Here is an 18,977-nt window from a genome sequence, read left to right as displayed (position 1 = left end):
CAATTAAAACACAAAAGCATTGAACAAATAGGATGTTTTGGCCACAATAGCCTCAAAATAAAAACTTTTGATTGGGGACAACCACATACAGCCACACACACACACACACGCACACACACAAACACACACGCATGCACGCACACGCACGCCCTCAACACACGTAAAAAAAAAAGAAATATTTGCAGTCAAAAAAAACCTGGAAACTTCTGGAAAGTAAAAAACATGATAATTTACCCAAAGATGTTGTGAACAAAACGAAAACTGGATAAAAACTGGAAAAAACATGCAGAACGCATGCAGAACTGCCCTAATGTAGCATCACTCCTAGCAGATAAAAGAGAGGTCGAAAGGGAAAGACAGAGCAGGGGGTGAGAGAGAAAATTGGATCAATCATCAGATCAATGTAAATGTTCTTTTTTGGAGGGGGGGGGGGGGGTAACAGCATAGTTCGACTACTCTGTAAAAGACACCAGGGGTCTAGGTATGGCCATTGGTGGGTCTGACATAGGGGGGAGGTGGAGGTCTTTGTCTCGAGCCATGGGGGGGGGGGGGGGGGGGGGGGGGGGGGGGCAAGGAGCTTTAGAGTGTGGGTTGGTGGATGAAGGTCGAGGGGGAGAGGGTTGTAAGAAAGTGGATATCTCGGTGTTCCCGGGCTTATAGGGCCTGGGTCTTGAGCTCGATGGGGTCCCCCCTGGGGTCCTGCTGGCCCTCAGCCTCTGGGGGCCGGGTTCCCTTCAGCGTGGCCAGCCTCTCGGAGAGGTTGCGCATGCGGGGGAACAGCATGAAGTCGTACACCAGAGCTCCCATGGCTCCACCAATCATGGGTCCCACCCAGTACACCTATGGAGAGGCAAAGACAAACAGGAAAGGGGGTTGAGTTAGTGAAGTCACTGGGTTGCAGGCTGCCCCTCACCTACATTGGACACATTTCTTCAGGGGATGGATGCTAAATCGCAGACTGTCCTACCCAGTGGTTGACGAAATTCCTGACCAAGACGGCAGGGGCGAAGGACCTGGCTGGGTTCATTCCTGCTCCGGTGTAGTACATCTGAAGAGACGGGACCACAACAAACATCATGTTAATAATGGGAGCCAAGCGACGTGTGTGTGTGTGTGTGAAAGCCAAGGGCTCAGATTCAAATCCCTGCATTCTGTGTTTCCTCAACACCTTCTACTTGCCAGCAAGATCTTTATTTTGAATCCCGAGACTAAAACGCTTCGCTGATCTCATACAGCCGCCGCAACCTACCCCAAGAAGATGTCCCATGAGCACAGAGAAGCCGATGGACAGGGCGGCAGAGCCCAGGCGGCCGTTGCGCCTCTCGTCGGTCACGGCGAAGATGCAGATCACCAGCTGCATGGTGAGGAACACCTCCATGGTGGTGCCCATGCCCAGGCTGATGCCCGGCTGCAGCTGTAGGAGGGCCGAGGAGCAGAGGAGGACATGAGGGAGGAGATCACGGACTGGTTGGATGTGGGGCCTATGCCGCTGTCATAATGGATGTCTATGTGTGACACAGGCCACGTATTTGGATGACCTCATATGTAGACCCATAACAACGCTATAGTAGTTAATGACCATAATAATGTCAAATTGCATTGGGTCATTTCCCCCTCTGAAACTCTTGTAACAAGCCATGAATTGCACACGTTTAATGGGAACATTGGATCTGATCTATGGCATTTAATGTTAACGAGTTAAAAAGTGTCTTGACGGTGTATGCGTTTCCCAGAGGCGACAGTGTTGGCGTGACAACAGCTCGAGCCCTGGGACTGCGGCGACGGCCCTCTTACCGTGTTGAGTGCCAGGTTGCCCCTCATGTTGTTAGGGGTGACGCCGTACAGCACCGCGGCTCCGGCCAGGGCTCCCAGACACTGGGCCACCATGTAGAAGAAAGCACGGAACAGGGACATCTGGGAGCCGATCAGGTAGGCAAAGGTGACCGCCGGGTTGATGTGTCCTCCACTGATGTGGCCGATTGACTGGATGAGTGTGGCCGCGGCCAGCCCGAAGCAGAAGGCTACGTGGAGAACGTTGTGCGGCCCGGTGGTCCAGCGCAAGGCTGCGCCCAACCCGAAGAACACGAAGAACATGGTGCCGTAGAACTCGGCGAAGACCGCCCGCCAGAACGACATGGACCGGAACTCCCACATAATGATCAACCAAAGAAAAACAATGGAGGGATGGAAAGGTTGCAAGAGACTCTTCCGACGAAAAATCTGATGAAAGGAGTGTTCTCCTTTAGAATAAGCTCCTTTGGTGGGTCTTCTTGATCACTGAGGATGGAAGAACGTTGGAAAACAGACAGCACGCAAACTACGAAAAACTGTTCCTACAACAGAGACTGTCTCTCTAAACCCGAGTGGGACAGCACGAACACTGCTCCACATACAACTCTCTGTACGCGTGGGATCCGCAGACTGGTCAGGTAATGTGGCTGTGAGGCTTTTCTAGTGCAGTCTGTCATTCATAGAGAGCTGCTGGTCGATGCGGCGAAGTGAGCCTCTGTGCATCTATGTATACCAACCCTGCTAGTGATTAGTAGAATAACATGGATAGATAGACAAACGTTAAGCATGTCCTGCAGACATTCAGCCTCTATGCCAGAGCAGGGTGAGCCGACCGGGCTTTTTATAACGGTGTCGGGCCGTGGCCACTCCACCGGGCCCAGGGGAGGGGTCACCGCACAATGCTGCAAATCAAAACAAAATCCCCTCTAGTCTGTCTGCCTGACCTCTCTCTCCCTCCGCTCGCACCACAGATCACCCTGAACATGAACTAGCCCCCCATCCCTACAAAGGAATCGACACATGGTAACCCCCTGCTCATGGTCTCGAAAGCACCCCCACCTCTAACTTAAATGAATAGATGAATATCAATTTTGTAATTAAAGGATATTTGGCAGAGCGAGGCGCTTGGACCTGAAGTAAAAGCGTTGAGTGAGTTAATAAAGTATTTTTTATTGGGGTTGGTATAGCTGGGCAAATACTCGGTGCAAGGAGTTTGTGATTATTATTTGCAGTTCTTTGAGGTGACACATAGCATGTGAGCGAGGACTACATGTGTGAACAAACAGACAAACATTGATCTGGTCCCTTATCACAGCTTCCTTCAAGATTTGAATGTAATATACAGTAAGAATGTTATTGAGCATTAACTAGTGGATTTGCACAATACCTCTATAAATTGCCATACAATTGACACAATAAACACGACTGACACAGCAACATCCAAAAACCACTATTTCACGGTATATTTTACCCGATTATCATGATAAACAAATCACATTCAACATAGGTCTGAAACTAAACTGATAACCAAAATTGGACTTCTCAATTGATATTCTGTATTGGGGTACAAGTGGTTTCGTGGCAGCAGAACTGATTAGGCAGAGATTTACATTGTGTGTTGTGGATGGGCTCAGGGCAGATAAAGCGGTGGAAAATCCATGCTTGGAGAGGAAGAGTGGGGCAGCCGACCTGGCATTGAGCTTCTGCACTGGCGCATCGCGCTGACCAGGGCAGCACACATTAGCGGTCGCCGACCGTTGAAAGGATAATGCTGCGCTCATCGCTTTTCTGCTTTTAGGCAGCGAGACAAAGCGCCGGTGGTCACAATTTCTGCTGCTTTCTATGATCTGTTTGTCTTGCCGCTACTGTTGAATATAAGAGTTCCCTTACCAATGATCCACAGTGCCCAAAGCTCTACCGTGCAACACTATCTGTTGCCTACTGGGCCTAGGCTCCCTGCATGGTGGAAAGGCATCACTGAAGCTGTTTTATGTATGGCTGTTTGCCTAGTTGATAGAACAATGCATATATATATATAATCTATACTTTAGACAACCCTGATGTGGTTCTATAGAAAACGTTTTTTCTTGATAAAAGGTGAGGTAGCCTTACTCATATATTCGTAGAGTTTAGGCCTACTAATTGGTCAGTTTGAGCATATCTAATGTCATAATTGCGATGGCGCCCCAATCACTGCTCCAATCAGCAGTAAGCCACCTTTTGTGGGCGTAAGCCTGTTCAACCGGAGGGGTTTTTAAAAGATGCTTGCATTGGGATTTCCGTGTTCTCTTTGGCCAGACTGCTGACCCATGCACAATCTATATACTCACAATCCCCTATCATTACTATTGATATACAGATACCTATACCTATAATTATCTAACTTTGATATTGGCCAAAGCAAAAACACACAGGCGTCAATATCAAACCTATAGGTCAGCTTAATAATAGTCCAAATAATATAGGACTTCCTATATAAGGCAAGGCAACTTTATTTATGTAGCACTATTCATACACAAGGCAGACTCAAAGTGCTTCACATATAAACATTGTCATACAATAAAATAAAATAATAGATAAGTAAAAGAAAACATATGCAAAATGTATTTATTGATACTACTTTATAAGACTACTCAAATGATGACTGGAGATCAATTTGAGAAGTGCGTATGTTCGTAAAATGACAGGAAGCATTGTGTTGTGCAGGAATTCTTTAGACACCGCCTAAATGTTGCAAACAATGCTTACATTTTTTTAGTAGGCTATGATAATAAGGACGTTTATTGTGTCAAAATGAGCCGGTGTTAAAAAAAGGTGCTTAAGAAAAGAGAAAAAAAAACTTTCCAATGTTCTTCCAACAAGTTTATTAAAAATATGTAGTCAAAAATGTCAACATTATTTAACAAACTCAATAAATATATTACACACATTAACCCGGATCTCAAAACATAGCTGTGTGTTGCTAAAAAAAATATTTGGTTGGATTAATGCTAGGATATTACTTTTTCACAAATTTTATGGAAGTATTTTCTTTTTTTGCATATGCTACCGTCAATTAATTGCCCTATTGATCTGGCAAGGACAGAAAATTAAGGCATCTGCATAAATATTGCCTGTACTGTATATTTTCTGTTACACAAACTGAACACACAGTAAGATGAAAAGGTGTATTCACTTTTTTAATTGTAAAATGTTTAATATAAATGAATGCTGTTTTAAATAACTCACTAACATACATTTTAAGAACTGAAACCAAATCTTTTTAATTGAACAACATAATACAATGTCAAATAAAACAAAGATGGAGAACCCTTGATTACAAAAATTGCAAATTGATATTCAAATTGAGGATTCCAAATCCGTTGTGTTAAGGAACCTTTACATTTTTGATCTGTAACCTTGCTGTCTTTGCCGGGAAAAACCATAGAAAGGGGCAAATGACCCAAGACATTCAAATAGCTATGAATTCAATGAACAGTGTAATTAAACAAATGTGTCCGTGCAACACTGGATGTCAGTGCGAATCTGCACCCAAGATACGCATACGCATGTCACTCACATCAAACTGGAGACAGGATTTTTCCTTGAACGCTTTAACTTTGGAAGACGGCATCATACCGTTGACTACTCAAGGTCTGGCATTTCTGTAGAAATAACACAATTACTTAGTCAAGAAGAAAATCCCAGGCAGTGCGCATATTCAACTGGGAGGTATCTTTAACTCAAAAAGGAGAACACTGCTTTGTATTGGACTTACTTCCATCACCACTGTCTGCAACACCATGCTGTAACATGAAAAAAGAAGTAAGTAACAACTTTGATTGCAATATAACAGACAATTAACTCTTAATCATTAAGGGCCATACCTCTTCATCTCCACCTTCCAGGTCTGGTAAACCATCCCCTCCCATGGTGTTCATCATCTGCAGAATAGAGTCAAGATTAAACCGACTCTTCACACCCTAAATGCCTGATACTGGACCACTGTAATGCCCTCACCTCGGAGAATTTGTCGAAACTTGACAAATCTTCATCAGAGTCCTCATCCCAGTCTTTCCAATTATTGAAGTCAACACTGAGCCAGGTGACCTAAATCAACAAGTTTGGCCGACAGGCACTGAGTTTATAGGTAGAGAAAAGCCTGAGATGTGGAGAGGGTTTTTGGTAAAAAGGTACAAACAAAATGATTACCTTTCCCTTATCTTTTGATAGCCGTGGCCATGACCTTCCTGCCACTGCTTTCTTTAAACAACACAACACGGACCTGTCTGTTCGTCTGTGTTTGGATTCCTGTGATCGAGTGAGTACATGGTGAGGAAGATACACAACACAATAGTTACAACAGTACATATCCAAAACACTGTAGAAAGAACTTGCAAACCTACTTTGTGATTAATGTCTCCATAAAGATCCAAAACATTTTGGTGTTTAGCTTTTTCCGGTCCACCGAGACAACTGCAAGGATTCACACGTGATTAGAACTCGGCTATTATTATTTTATTTTAAAATACCAGGACTGCGTGAAGAGATGATGAGTGCGTCCCTGTATATGTTTTTATATATTTTGTAATTTGGGGCAATATATTTTGAATGAAAATGAAATTGTATAACAGCAGAACAAATGTCATTATAACTATAAACAAAAACGAATCAAATGGGTCCCTATTATGTTTACAAATAACATACCAGAATATATAATACATATAATTATTATTAATAAGGATAATAATTAAAAAAAAAAATTGAATAAGTAGTTTTCAAACTCTTACCTGAAGTTAATGCTAGACTGCTCAAATCTAACTTTGAGATCTTTAGTGTCCCCCACACAGAACTCAATGAACACTGAGTCCCGTCTGTCATACCATTTAGCTGTTGCAGGCTGCCTAAAGAAGGTGGTAAAGAGAATGTAGATTAACCTCAAGCAAAACAAAAATCATAGACGATCAAGTGTCTCTACTAGATACATTAACTATAGAGCCTACGAAGGAGGAAGGAGCTAGTTTAAAGGATCCACACAACCAGCATGCAATTACGACAGCAGAGTAGCGTCAGAATATCATGCTCTACCACAGGATATCGCTTCGTTTTAGATTAGCCTATGCAGCAAACCTCTGTCAACGCATTGATCTAAAAGTAACCCATATCCGGTTGATTTTTAAAGTGTGCATTGCACATAGCACTACTTTCAAGTTAACGCTACGCAGTCCCATCTCCCATTCCGTTCTACTCGTTTCCTTTCGTGGCATGACTAATGTTCAACGCCTTTCATGTTACTATAATCTAGCTTAAAATAGCTAACGTAAGGCCTATTCAAACGTCAGTTTATTTCATATTATGGGGCAAACATGTACTTTCTTAAAAGTATTATGCTGCACGCACAGGTTCAACACACAATGGAGACAACTGCCTGCAAGAAACACGGGCAGTAGGTGCGCTGTGTGCATGTATGCATGCATTTCTACAAGACAGCTCAGGCAGCTAGCTTAGCTCAGTGGTGGGTCCATATATTCGCTGCGACCACCCGATCAACACCGGTAGCAGAACTTCTAATAGATGGCTACAAAAGTATACCCCCACACTTACATTCTCTACGATTATACTTGATAATCCTCGCGAACGACCACAATGTATCCGGGAGAAGTCACAATCACGCCCTTTGACAGTATTTAGAGGACAAAATGCAGATATAAACTATAAAAGATGAGATAGTCTTTTTAAACATCGCGTTGTTTCGCTGTTCCCGTGTGACGCACATAACCACTGTCCACTAGCGATGGGTTAATTTATAATAACAGTCATAAAAGTCCATGTTTAATTATTCAATAGCCGTAGGACAACTGCAAAGTTTAAAGGTGGGTTAAGGAAGCGCAGATGATACGTATAGTATGGTATTATTTGGACCATGTTTACATGCAATTCCCTTTATGGCTTACCATAGCACTTTATTGTATTACTGTTATGTTATTTTACCTGATATTTAAAACTATTAAATACAATACTCATTCATGAACACGATTTAAAAAGTGCTGAGGTCAAAAGTATGTAATGCCTCCCTGTACTGATTCATGCCACAGCTGAGACCTGAAACCCGCTACAGATTTTAAAAAGTACTTGACCTAGATACTGCCATAGCGAAACCTGAATCTGGAGGGGTTTATAATGATGAAGAAATCAGGGACAAGTGATGACAAGAACATTTGAAGTTACTCCACAAAATAGCCACAGGGCATCCAAAATCCACCCTGCTCTGGTGGAATTCATGTCTTAAGAGCCATGCAGCCTCTTCAAACAGTAGAAGGCAGGGACGACAACATCCAAAGGGTCAGAGCAGGGGACTGAGGGCTTTTCTGTAATCACTAGAAAATACACAACATGGCAAATCTCAAAAGCCGGGGGAACGAATGCAGTGCCAGGGCACAGTGAGGGGATGCGTCGGTCATCAGGCAAACCCTTCCTCTATTCTCCCCCAGCTTGTCAACAGTTGCTCTGCGCCTTTAGTCACACCGCCACACAACAACTTAGCCCATACGGTCGGGAGCTGTCACATGCACATGGTGTTATGGTGGGATCTGACTTCTAGTGCCTTCTAGTGACTCTCTTGGTGTGGATAAAAAGCAGCAGCAAATGACAGCAGGCACATGGAACCTTCTAGTACAGGCGATTCCAATGCAAGAGAGAAAGCGAAAACCAGTAAGCATTCAGGGATTCCCTGAATAGAATTAGTAATAAGTACATTCAGCAATTAGTTTTTTTCTATTGCTTCAATTGCAATTTTCAAATGCTTTTTTCAACTGCAATTAGTTTTTTTCAATTGCTTGCTTTTTTCAAACTTGGCTCATTGTGTCGAAACTAAACACACAAGCAAATAACACTGACAAATATACCATTCACATCTATGTCAAATAGATGTGAAACTCTTCTAACCCTAACCCTTACAATCCTTTGTCAAAATGTCACTCTGATGACAAAATTATACACACTTGTATCATATGAATACACTTTCAGATCAGCAGCAACACACAGTCTACTTTATATAAAACACTGCAGTCTTCCATATTCACTGTTTTTATTCAGTTCCACAGAAGGCACGTTTTCACAACAACCAAAAAATCGAATACTCAATACTGTACATTGCAGTATTTTACAGTTCAGTAAATTCAGTTTAAGCTCAAATATAACAACAATTAACCAAAAATACACAACTGTACTGTATATACACAGAAAAACACGGCAATTGTGCGTGGGTGGGCTTATGGATCCTCGCCTTGTGTGCCAAATGTGTGTGATCTTACCTCAATGTCTCCGCAGGCCTGTTCCATTGTCTGCAGAAGAGGCATGCAGGCATATTGTTGGCAGTCATATACACATCCTCAAACCGAAAAAAAACCTTCTTGAGGGTTTAGAAACGGCGAGTATACAACCTCAAATTGTTTATGGTTGGTGTACCAGTTCCGGACCAAAACAGCCCGATGGAAATGAACATTATCCCAGACAACAACAAACCTGGGCTGCTCTGTCCTGTTCAGCTGCATCATGAAGTGCATCTAGAAGTGTGATGATATGTTGGGTATATTGTAGGGACCTATTTTTGCATGATGGTGCAGTTACCCTCGAAGGCTTATGATATATGATATATTTCCCCAGCATTGCCCCGGGACGTGCACAATTGCCCTTTGGCCTTTTTGTAGTTGGCTGATAGGTGTTCAGTTTTGTAAGTAAGTGTGAGGTGTGCATTTAAGTATTTATAATTACGCAATGTTTTTAGTATTTTGAATAGATGTGTTTTCCCAATGATATACTGAGATGTCATTTTTGAATTAAGTGTCTTATGTTTGAAATAGTGTGTATTGTGCAGGGCCAAGTGTGTTGCAGAAAGGAGCAAGTGTGTTGCAGAATAGCAACTAAAGTGCAAAGCAGCGCTTTTGTTTAAGGAATGGTTACATGTGTTTAAGTAACAAAAACTACAAGTTGTGTTACTTTGGTCTCAGCATGTGTCTATAGTGTTCAAGCAATTGAAAAAAAACTGTAATAAAAAATTGCTGCATGATAATGTCATCCCGTATTTGGGAACATGTGTGTGTAAAGTGGGCATCCCGTTATTGGATATTAGAATTTATAACACCCATGCATAGAACAGAGAGGAGCTGGGAATATAAGGCCATCCAGTGGCTCACAGGGAGAGAAGTACCATAGAGGTGTGTGCGCACGCATGTGTGTGTGTGTGTGTGTGTGTGTGTGTGTGTGTGTGTGTGTATGTGTGTGTGTGCGTGTGTGTGTGGGAGAGAGGCAATGAGAGATCGGGTCAGGCACTTGGGCTAAACAGTCAATTTGATGATTTGATGAATAAGAATGCTGCCAACATGCTACTGGTGGCCACATATACAGCTTAACATGAGGAAGCTGAAGTTTATTTAAATGTGAATATATCTGGATGAAGAATAGCAGGCAGGATAGCACACAAGACAGAATGGATAACGTTTAGGCCTGAATCTAAATGTACAACATTATGTTGAAGTGCAATGATATGAAGAATAATATTCATACAGAGAATTGGGACCATTTCTAATTGTTTAGTTTCTTACAAAATTCCAGAAAGAGGAAATAGCTATGATCTTCCACTCTCAGTTATAATATTTGATGTCAGCATTCCTTGGAATGAAAGAGAACTATATAGGTGATTTACAGGAAATGAATAGGCCTACTCTAGCTTATTGTATTCATGTGTGAACTTTATTACACGTTAATTTATTTGTAATGACTTATTTTGTTCAAAAGCAAGTTCTTTTCTTATTGTCTTGCAATATTCAATTGATCAATCAATATCGACATTCATTGATAAGTATACATTAATACAATACTTTTGGTGGCCTTCCTACTGTTTATATATTGAACCAACTAATCATTTATATAGAGACTCAATTTAATATATAATCAGTGAGAATATAAATTGATTAGATCCAACCTGTTGCTCCACACATGAGGGTAAATGCCACATGATTTCCCTTTTCACACTCTTATGTTGTTCTATAGCCTTGTTTAAAGGCCAACTAAGTAACATGTTTCATTGAAAGTAATAATATGGGCCTTGTTTTAACCAGGTTTACATTGTCTAAATCTTGATTATATTGAATTGATCTTGAACTCAAAAATATAAACTAGGAGCACTGTTTATGTTCCCTTTCTACTGGCACCCTCAAGTGTAAATTTAACTATAAATCAACTCCAGTTTCTTTGCAGATAGCTGCCAGCTATATATTTTTGAAAATAATGACAGTGCAGTGAAACGATGGACACGTTAGCCTAGTTTCTTCAAAAGCTTATGTTAGAAATTGAGCAATATTGCAGATGTCTGAAGTTGCACGACACTATAGACGCATTCGATTAGGCATGATCTCATGATAATAAAACGACCCAAGATAATATTTTATTTATTTTCCAAAAGAAACCGTGGAAATTCCCAGGTATTATTTGTGAGGTAACCACCAACCAGAACGTAATCACAACAACAAAGTGTGATTCAGATGGTATTCCAGCCAATCGGGGGAGTTGTATGACGAACTTCCTGGACGTGCTTTTTTTTTAGAAGAAGAATCAATTACATTATCAGTTATTCTTGACGTACTTAGCTAGTACATCGTTAGCAAGCAGGCTAGCTTGGGGACACTTGCAACGTGGAAAGGGGTGATTTATCTCTCTCGAAAAAGCTGTGAAATAGAATTCGTGGTTCGTGCCAGATAAGGACAACTAGGGGGTTTAAAGCTTGAGCCCAAGGACGTACGAGTAGGCGAAGTAGTCGGACGAGACTGTGGTCGCACTAGGTGTAGGACGGCGATGGCTTGTTTACCCCGGCCAGGGACCCTGGATTTGGAAAACGTACACGATATGATCAGCGGTTTCGACTCGATAGCATGTCGTGACTACAAAAGAAGTCTTCTCCGCAGATAAACTGCAGTAGCTTAAGCAAAAAGGCCTCGTCTGATGGAGGATAATAGTACTCCTTAATCCGAGCACGGTCCTCCGCCTAACTGGCAGCCACCAGCCGAAGCGAGGGAATCAAAACACCAGAGGAATCGCGTATATTGTTAACGTTTCAACGTTAAAGAAGTGTCTCGTTTCAACTAGCTGGGAAATTGGATCCACAAAATATGCCATTTTTGAAAAACGTGTATTGCACACCACACAGTCCATCGGGTTTCTTCGTTATTTCTCTTCATCAGGAAGGTTTTATCGCAATTAAGGGGATTTATGGGATCGCAAGGTAACAACTATCTATTAACCTGTTTATAATCAATGTGACAATTTGATGCATTATTTAATGACAACTGTGTTGTATAAGATGTAGTACCCTTTGTTTACAGTCCACATTTCTGAACAGCTGATACGTCCTCAGCAATGCCACGACACTGCCTGTTGTATGGCTGGAAATGTGCCCCATTAATTTCAACTCACTTGCAATGTGAGGACTACCACCAATTAATTATTTTCCGTGGCATTCGCAACTGTGCGTTTAAAACCCTAAAATAAATTTATTTTGCTTGTTGTCGCCTGGTCCTGTTCAACGAATGGAGACCAAGTAGTCCCATCCGTCAAAAACCAAACAGACAGATTTCTGAATACGATAAGGTATTTATATGAGGTCAAATGATTGCATTGGGAGTGGGACCATAAATTGGGTCAAGTCATTGATGTATTCGGCATACGTTTAACATCCTTGTGTTAAACATCTATGTCTCTCTATCAAAATTCTGCATTTGTATCTGCTCAGAAAATCGTTAAACGTTGAATCTTATTAGTAGCTTCCATATAATGTAAGGGGTTTCAACTAAACTATGCTTACGTCCCTGGCTGTGTTTGTGTCCTTTGCAGTTTCATCTGATGAGATGAGTGTGCGTGCTGGCCAGGGTAGTGATGAGGTGCTGGTGTCTCAGGCGGTGTGGGACTACCTGGCCGCCGCCGGGCGGCCGTGGCTCGTTGACTTCCAGGACCAGCAGGGCATGAGCGCGGGCATCGTCCGGCGGGGTGAGAGGGGGGGCTGCTGCGCCGTGAGGCTTCAGCCTGTGGACGGCTCCAGACGGGCCGCCCCTGGGGGTCTGACGGACGGGCCCATCTCCAACGAGACCCGCAAAGCCTTCATTGACTTGTGCCGCTGCGCCCGTAAAGAGATGAGCAAGCTGGACGGCGGGCCCAAGCGGAAACGGAACCTGAACCTGCTGCCCTGCGTCGGCGTCCTGGAGGCCAGCAGCAGGGAGGGCAGTCTCCTGGCGCCGCCGCCCCCCCAGCCCCGGCGCTCGCAGCGGCAGCAGCAGCAGCGGTTCCGGAGGCCCACCGACGAGGAGGCGTGCGTCATGCTCCACGAGGTGAGTGACCGGAAGGACCTAGAGCCCGGCACGGCGGCTTGGGGCGACGCGGACGCCAACAACGTCTGCTCCATCTGCATGGGGGACGTGGTGGAGAAGACCACCCTGGAGAGGTGCGGCCATTCCTTCTGCCGCTCCTGCTTGGACCAGGCCTTCAAGGTGAAGAAGGCGTGTCCGGTGTGTCGGCTGGTGTACGGCCAGCTGATCGGGAACCAGCCTGCCAATGGTTCCATGGTGGTGGAGAGAGACCCGGACCTGGAGCTCCCTGGACACGAGGGCTACGGGTGTATCTGCATCATCTACAGCTTCCCCCCTGGCCTGCAAGCGGTAAGGAGACACAGATTTTACAAATTGCAGCAGTTTGGTGTTTTTTATTTGCAATTATCAGCTGTACTTAACCCAAATAAAGAGTGATTATAATGTAGTTATTTTTAGCTTTTGTTCTTATTTACGCCAATTTCCACTATGTCTTGAATCATATTATTTAATCAATTAAATCCAAGAGTGACTCATAATTTTGAACAGCAGCACCAAGCAATCTGTTGTGTTTTATCTCAGCCAGTAATGTCGGTTTTTTGAAAGATTTCCCATTCAAATTGCTTCTGTTAGGCTCATAATTACCTAATCCACACATTCAGGGTGTACTTTGACCAATGGGTGAAGACCAACACATTTGTTGTTTTTTCTTCCAGCCAGAGCATCCAAACCCAGGAGTACGGTACCCAGGAACGGACCGCGTAGCCTACCTCCCAGACAGCCCCGATGGCAACCGTGTGCTGGGCCTGCTCCGGCGGGCCTTCGAACAGCGCCTTATATTTACCATCGGTACCTCCATGACTACTGGCATGCACAACGTCATCACCTGGAACGACATCCACCACAAGACCTCGTTATGGGGAGGGCCCCGCTGGTATGAGTATGCGCGTGCATGGACTATGATGAATCTGTAAACCCCTGTAGGCTCTGTGGGTAAAAGACTGGCCTAAGTTGTGTTATAATGTTTCCGGGTTTCAATAGGAGGAAGAGACATTCGCTTTGACAGTTGTCTAACCGAAATGAGAACCGAAATGAAAAGGTCTAGGGTTAAATTATAGGCATCCTTGAGCAAGATTAATATCCCCTAGCTGCTCCTTAATAGTAATATAGTATTTAGCAAAGTGTTATACTTAATATAAATTAAAGATTTAAATAGTAGACACCCTATACATCATTGAATCGTTGTCGCTACTGACATAAGCCTCAGCTAAATGTATGTAGTGTAACCTAATGTTGTTAACTTTGCAAGTGCATTTCATAATTGACTTTTACCGTAGTAATTATTAGTTTCCTACTTTAGATAAACATCACTTGCAAGTACATTGGAAGACGGCTACATCAATAACCTTTACATCAATAAATAATAATTTGCGTAAATATTCTTTAATTCTTTCTGAATGTACAGACTGATGAAATTTTGGCTTTCACCTCTCCCGACAGTTTTGGTTACCCGGACCCGACGTACATGGTTCGAGTCACGGAGGAACTTCGGGAGAAGGGCATCACAGCAGATTGACCCCCTGGGAAGACTATGACTGTGTGAAACCTTTTCCCAGAACTGTTACTGAGCTGGACTTGATGAGGCTGCAGGTTCCGTTCTGAGACTATCCCCGTTGGAAGAAGTCCAGCCGAAAAACTAGGTCCTCACAACCGAGGTCAAACTAATTGACCCACTCGTTCCTCAGATCCCTTCACCTCTCCTTCTCTTCTGGAAGTGGAAGTTCACCCTACTTTGTTTTGAAGGGAATCCTTTGGAGAGCATTGCATTCAACCTGTCACTGATTGCAATTGGACTGCTCTCATGCACTCATTTAAAAAGTCTGTAGTTTTTTTCCATGTTCACGGTACTCATGTCTTATTAAGGATATCTCATTTGAATGTTTAAAAGTTTATTGGTGTTTTTCTTTAGGGGTAACTTCCCAAATAGGAATACTTTTTCAAACATCCTTCGTGTTTGTCTCTCCAATAGGGATTGTTGAGCAAGTCTCTTGTTTTTTTTATTATGAATTGCCCGTTATTCAGTCCCTCCAGAAAAAACGTGATTATGCGATCGCATAATTCAACGCATAATCAGCCAAGTCCGCATATTCATGCATATTCCGCACTTTCACCGCATAAATTGCAGATTTCCACGCAAAATATGCGGGGCTTGCATGATTTCATAATCCCCGCATTTTCGTTGCAAAAAAGTCACATATACTTTAGCAGAAAGTTGAAAACTTGTTGCGGTTACTTCACACAAGAGCAGCCATTTCCCCCTGTTGCCACGGGAACGTTAGGAAATGACGTGAACGTCATCGAAAAGCTGCAATTTTCGCAAGTTCCCGCATTCCCGCAATTTTTGCAAGTTCCCGCGATTTCATCGCATAAAATTGCATAAATATGCCGCATTTTTTAAGAAAACGTGCCGCATAATCAAGGATTTTTGGCCGCAACGATCGCAGAAAAACGCCGCATTTTTCTGGAGGGACTGGTTATTGTAACAATAGTGCGGAGGAGCACTTAGTCTAATAGGAAAGTCGTTAATTTTTTGTTTTGTTTATAATAATCTAAAGCACTCACAGGCACTTTGGGATAGGAGTATGGTTGACGTTGAAAAAGCCCTTCTCTCTGCTTCCTCTCCGTCGAAGAGTGCTTGGGCCGGCCATGGGCCCTGCGTGGCCCCAAGCTGTCGGCTTGGCCACACGTTGATGTCACTTCGCTTGGAGCTCTTCTCGTCTGCGTTTGATCTTCCTCATCTCCTCTCTATCTTTTGCGCTGAATACGGAGAATGTTAATCGATGTCTAATTACAGCACCTTGGGTTGTGTCTAAAGGAAAACCTCCCTTAAGTTCGTTTTCGGTTCTAAACCACGTAGATGTGTCCCAGGATGGAGCCACGACAGATCGGTAGTTGGCCTACTAGGAGATCCTTACAAGCTACTGCTTCTCGATTTATGACGATGTCAAACGTAAAGGGGATAAAGACGACTATAAATACCAAATCCAAGGCACAAACGCTCTTTAATGATCTATGCCGATGTTCCTGTCACGCAGAGGAGGTGGCGGGGGGCGATGGCCTGTGGATATTCTCATTTTAAATGAGAAATCAGAAATATGATAACTGATTTCAAATTAACATATTGCAGGAACAATTGGTAATACATAATTGGTTCTTTGGTAAATTTATCTCATTCGTGCCTTTCTTATATTCGATTTTGATATATAACAAAATAAGCATGTATTACTAATGAATGGTTAGCAGTTCAGGTGTGCATTGGTGTTATTTGATAGGTTAACAGCATTATCTTTGTTGTTGCTATACCCGGCTTTCAGTATGGAAAAAATACATACAGTTCATGATTAATATATATATATATACTGATGTCTAAATTAGCTTTTTACTCATAAAAATTCATGTAGTCGAAAAGCTATATAGAAAAGCTAACAAACCTAAAGTCGTATGTGTGAAGGTGCTTTGCAAAGGTACAGAAACATGCTTGCAAAACTGACTTTTTCTAGATACCAACATCCAATAATATATTATTTTCCCATCACAACAGATTTTATTTTGTTATGGGACCAATTCAGATATTCTTGGGACACAGGATTGTAGTTTACTAAAGCTACCATGCAAACATTTCTATGCAGTACATGAAAGTGGCCAGGGGGGGACAGTTGGAGAGATTGCACATTGCAAATTGATTGTTGAAAAGTGAGTTTTGCTTTTCTAATTACGTTGATTCGTACTTGGTCTGTTCTGAAATTCAAAACAATGTGCTTTACATTTTAATACTTGAATAAAAGTTATGTTCTGTTTCCGATTACGTCTGCTAGTATTTGAAGACATTTTTCAATAGGGATTTTGCACCATTGGTGTCAGTGATGCGGCATGCTATTTATTTTATGATATATTCACACAATTACTGCCAGTAAAGGTATAATCTGAATAAATATTTGGATTTGACGTTTTTTTAGAATTTTAGAGTTAGTAGTTTCAATAAGGATAATAAACACTATACACTGCTTATTGACCTTTCAGTGCCAGGATCAATGATCATAGACACAGGTGAAGTTCATCAGAAATGGGCTGCTTTATATGGCTCGGCCTTGAGGTCTAGAGTACTTCAATGTCATAATATTGATAGGCCGACAATATTTAATCTAATGCATACATATGAATGCATTCATAGTTCAACCCAACACGAGCCTGTGTAACTCCAGTAAGAATGTAACTAACAACCCTGGCAGCTCTAAGGATTTCTACCAATTGAGCCATCATAGGCCTACATAGCCATTGTAACGTGCATGCACATGTTAGCCTGACATCGCCAAACCAATTCGCAAATGAGCTCGCACATTATTTTGTTTCCCTGACTACCTCTGCTGCACCAACCAGACCAAAGTCTATGTTTATGGTGGGATAGGTAGGGCCAATTGTCTTTGTCCAATTATGCTGTCCTGTTCCAACATTATTAAGGGAAATGTATAATTGTAGCCTCTACTTTGAGACGTTTCGACACAAATCCAGTCAATGTTAACTCTGGAACTGCGTGTTTGAAAAGCGAATCGCATTAATGTCTACATCAAATCCAGTGTGCATTTGATTTGTCTTTCAAGCTGTTTTGTTTGGGGGTAATAATACTACACTGACTCATTGATGATAAGGATGTGCGTGATGAGGAATGGGCATTGGGCGTCACTGTCAAACTTCCGCTTGTTTAGTATCTCAGTGCCCGCCTCCTGCCGCGATGGTGGGTCAGCGATATGTCAGTGTTATTACTTGTACTAGCGATCCTCCTCCTATCTAGGATTTAACTGATGTTTTCTTACTAAAAGTATTTTTTGCATGTTTTTAAAGTGAATTGTAATTGTCTCGTTGTCAACAAATAGTTACTCAGCGATATCAAACTCGTGCCTCGAAGCTGTAGGAATCCACCCCATTGGTCAAGATTTGAGGTGGAACCCAGCCCTTTCTAAACTAAAATAACACTAACAGCAGCCACACAACAACTTCACAACTGGTGGAAGCGGTGGCACTACCGGGCCCAACCCGAGAAGATGGGAACTACAAACGGTCATTCTTCCACCATGACCAAAGATGCCCGCCATGACAACTGCCCAATATGTCTCGATACAATTGGAGACAAGAAAACTTTAAAATGTCGACATTATTTTTGCACTGAATGTATCGACTCGGTGTTCAGGTATAAACCCGCCTGCCCAATATGCAATACTTTCTATGGTATTCATCATGGAACACAACCGCAAGGCACCATGACGGTGACGCGGGGCTGGCAATGTTTACCTGGCTTTGACAACTGCGGAAGTATCGCTATTGAATACAGATTTCCAGCAGGCATTCAGGGGGTGAGTTTGAAAGGGACTATCTGTCATGCTAATGTTGGTTCTTGGATTAAACAAATCCTTTGTTGTGGTTAAGACGCTACCATCTAAACAAAAGTCTAAAAAATATGAAATAAATAAATAAATAAATCCGAAGGGCCTTTTAAGGAAATAGAGTGTTGAGCACCCCCCAGTGACACACGTCACATACTGTACACAGTTTGCGTCAGCAGACAGCTTACCCTGGGAAAGTATTGCACCCTGGGATCTCAGGGTCATATATAGCCAACAAATAATAAAATAAAATATACAAATGAAAAAAAGTGCCTTAATAGGCTTCCATGATTGGAACAACCCTCTACCGAGCGAAAATACATGCATAATAACAACCAACACAGCATGAAACTGCCACTCTTCAGCTGTTTGCCTTTGGCCTTTTCACAGCCTGAGCATCCAAACCCTGGAGCCA

General features: G+C 42.6%; 4 protein-coding genes across 7 annotated transcripts in view; 2 read left to right on the top strand and 2 right to left on the bottom strand.

The window, feature by feature from the left end:
• Positions 1-631: 631 nt before the first annotated feature.
• mipa (major intrinsic protein of lens fiber a) lies at positions 632-2,592 on the bottom strand. The gene is made up of 4 exons (XM_056599181.1): positions 1,795-2,592; positions 1,250-1,414; positions 968-1,048; positions 632-840 (listed from the first exon to the last, which is right to left on the bottom strand). Exons 1-4 carry the CDS (start codon positions 2,152-2,154, stop codon positions 655-657), a joined length of 792 nt encoding a protein of 263 aa, XP_056455156.1. The 5' UTR covers positions 2,155-2,592; the 3' UTR covers positions 632-654.
• A 2,026-nt stretch (positions 2,593-4,618) lies between these two features.
• On the bottom strand, positions 4,619-9,350 carry ptges3a (prostaglandin E synthase 3a (cytosolic)). 3 transcript variants are annotated; one of them, XM_056599159.1, is made up of 9 exons: positions 9,295-9,350; positions 9,084-9,113; positions 6,561-6,674; positions 6,177-6,246; positions 5,983-6,081; positions 5,791-5,880; positions 5,658-5,714; positions 5,549-5,576; positions 4,619-5,435 (listed from the first exon to the last, which is right to left on the bottom strand). In XM_056599159.1, exons 1-9 carry the CDS (start codon positions 9,333-9,335, stop codon positions 5,416-5,418), a joined length of 549 nt encoding a protein of 182 aa, XP_056455134.1. In that variant the 5' UTR covers positions 9,336-9,350; the 3' UTR covers positions 4,619-5,415. The 3 variants fall into 3 exon arrangements, with proteins under 3 accessions (XP_056455134.1, XP_056455126.1, XP_056455143.1); XM_056599151.1 differs by lacking the exon at positions 9,295-9,350 and adding an exon at positions 9,213-9,288; XM_056599168.1 differs by lacking the exons at positions 9,084-9,113; positions 9,295-9,350 and adding an exon at positions 7,375-7,541 and having other exon boundaries at positions 4,621-5,435.
• Positions 9,351-11,347: 1,997 nt separating this feature from the next.
• On the top strand, positions 11,348-17,540 carry dtx3 (deltex E3 ubiquitin ligase 3). 2 transcript variants are annotated; one of them, XM_056599125.1, is made up of 5 exons: positions 11,348-12,049; positions 12,150-12,414; positions 12,658-13,475; positions 13,841-14,058; positions 14,625-17,540. In XM_056599125.1, exons 3-5 carry the CDS (start codon positions 12,672-12,674, stop codon positions 14,698-14,700), a joined length of 1,098 nt encoding a protein of 365 aa, XP_056455100.1. In that variant the 5' UTR covers positions 11,348-12,049; positions 12,150-12,414; positions 12,658-12,671; the 3' UTR covers positions 14,701-17,540. The 2 variants fall into 2 exon arrangements, with proteins under 2 accessions (XP_056455100.1, XP_056455093.1); XM_056599118.1 differs by lacking the exon at positions 12,150-12,414 and having other exon boundaries at positions 11,352-12,049; positions 14,625-17,539.
• A 356-nt stretch (positions 17,541-17,896) lies between these two features.
• Positions 17,897-18,977, top strand: part of LOC130389376 (probable E3 ubiquitin-protein ligase DTX3) — a 2,680-nt gene continuing 1,599 nt past the window's right edge. The window contains exons 1-2 of the mRNA XM_056599138.1: positions 17,897-18,532; positions 18,953-18,977. The exon at positions 18,953-18,977 is cut by the window's right edge and continues 193 nt beyond it. Of these exons, the coding sequence (XP_056455113.1) occupies positions 18,224-18,532; positions 18,953-18,977 (334 nt within the window). The 5' untranslated portion in view covers positions 17,897-18,223. The remainder of the gene's footprint in view (positions 18,533-18,952) is intronic.

The sequence above is a fragment of the Gadus chalcogrammus genome, chromosome 1 (assembly GCF_026213295.1).
Source record: "Gadus chalcogrammus isolate NIFS_2021 chromosome 1, NIFS_Gcha_1.0, whole genome shotgun sequence".
Lineage (NCBI taxonomy): Eukaryota > Metazoa > Chordata > Actinopteri > Gadiformes > Gadidae > Gadus > Gadus chalcogrammus.
Note: the sequence above shows the minus strand (reverse complement) of the source record. Positions and strands in the feature narration are given on the sequence as shown.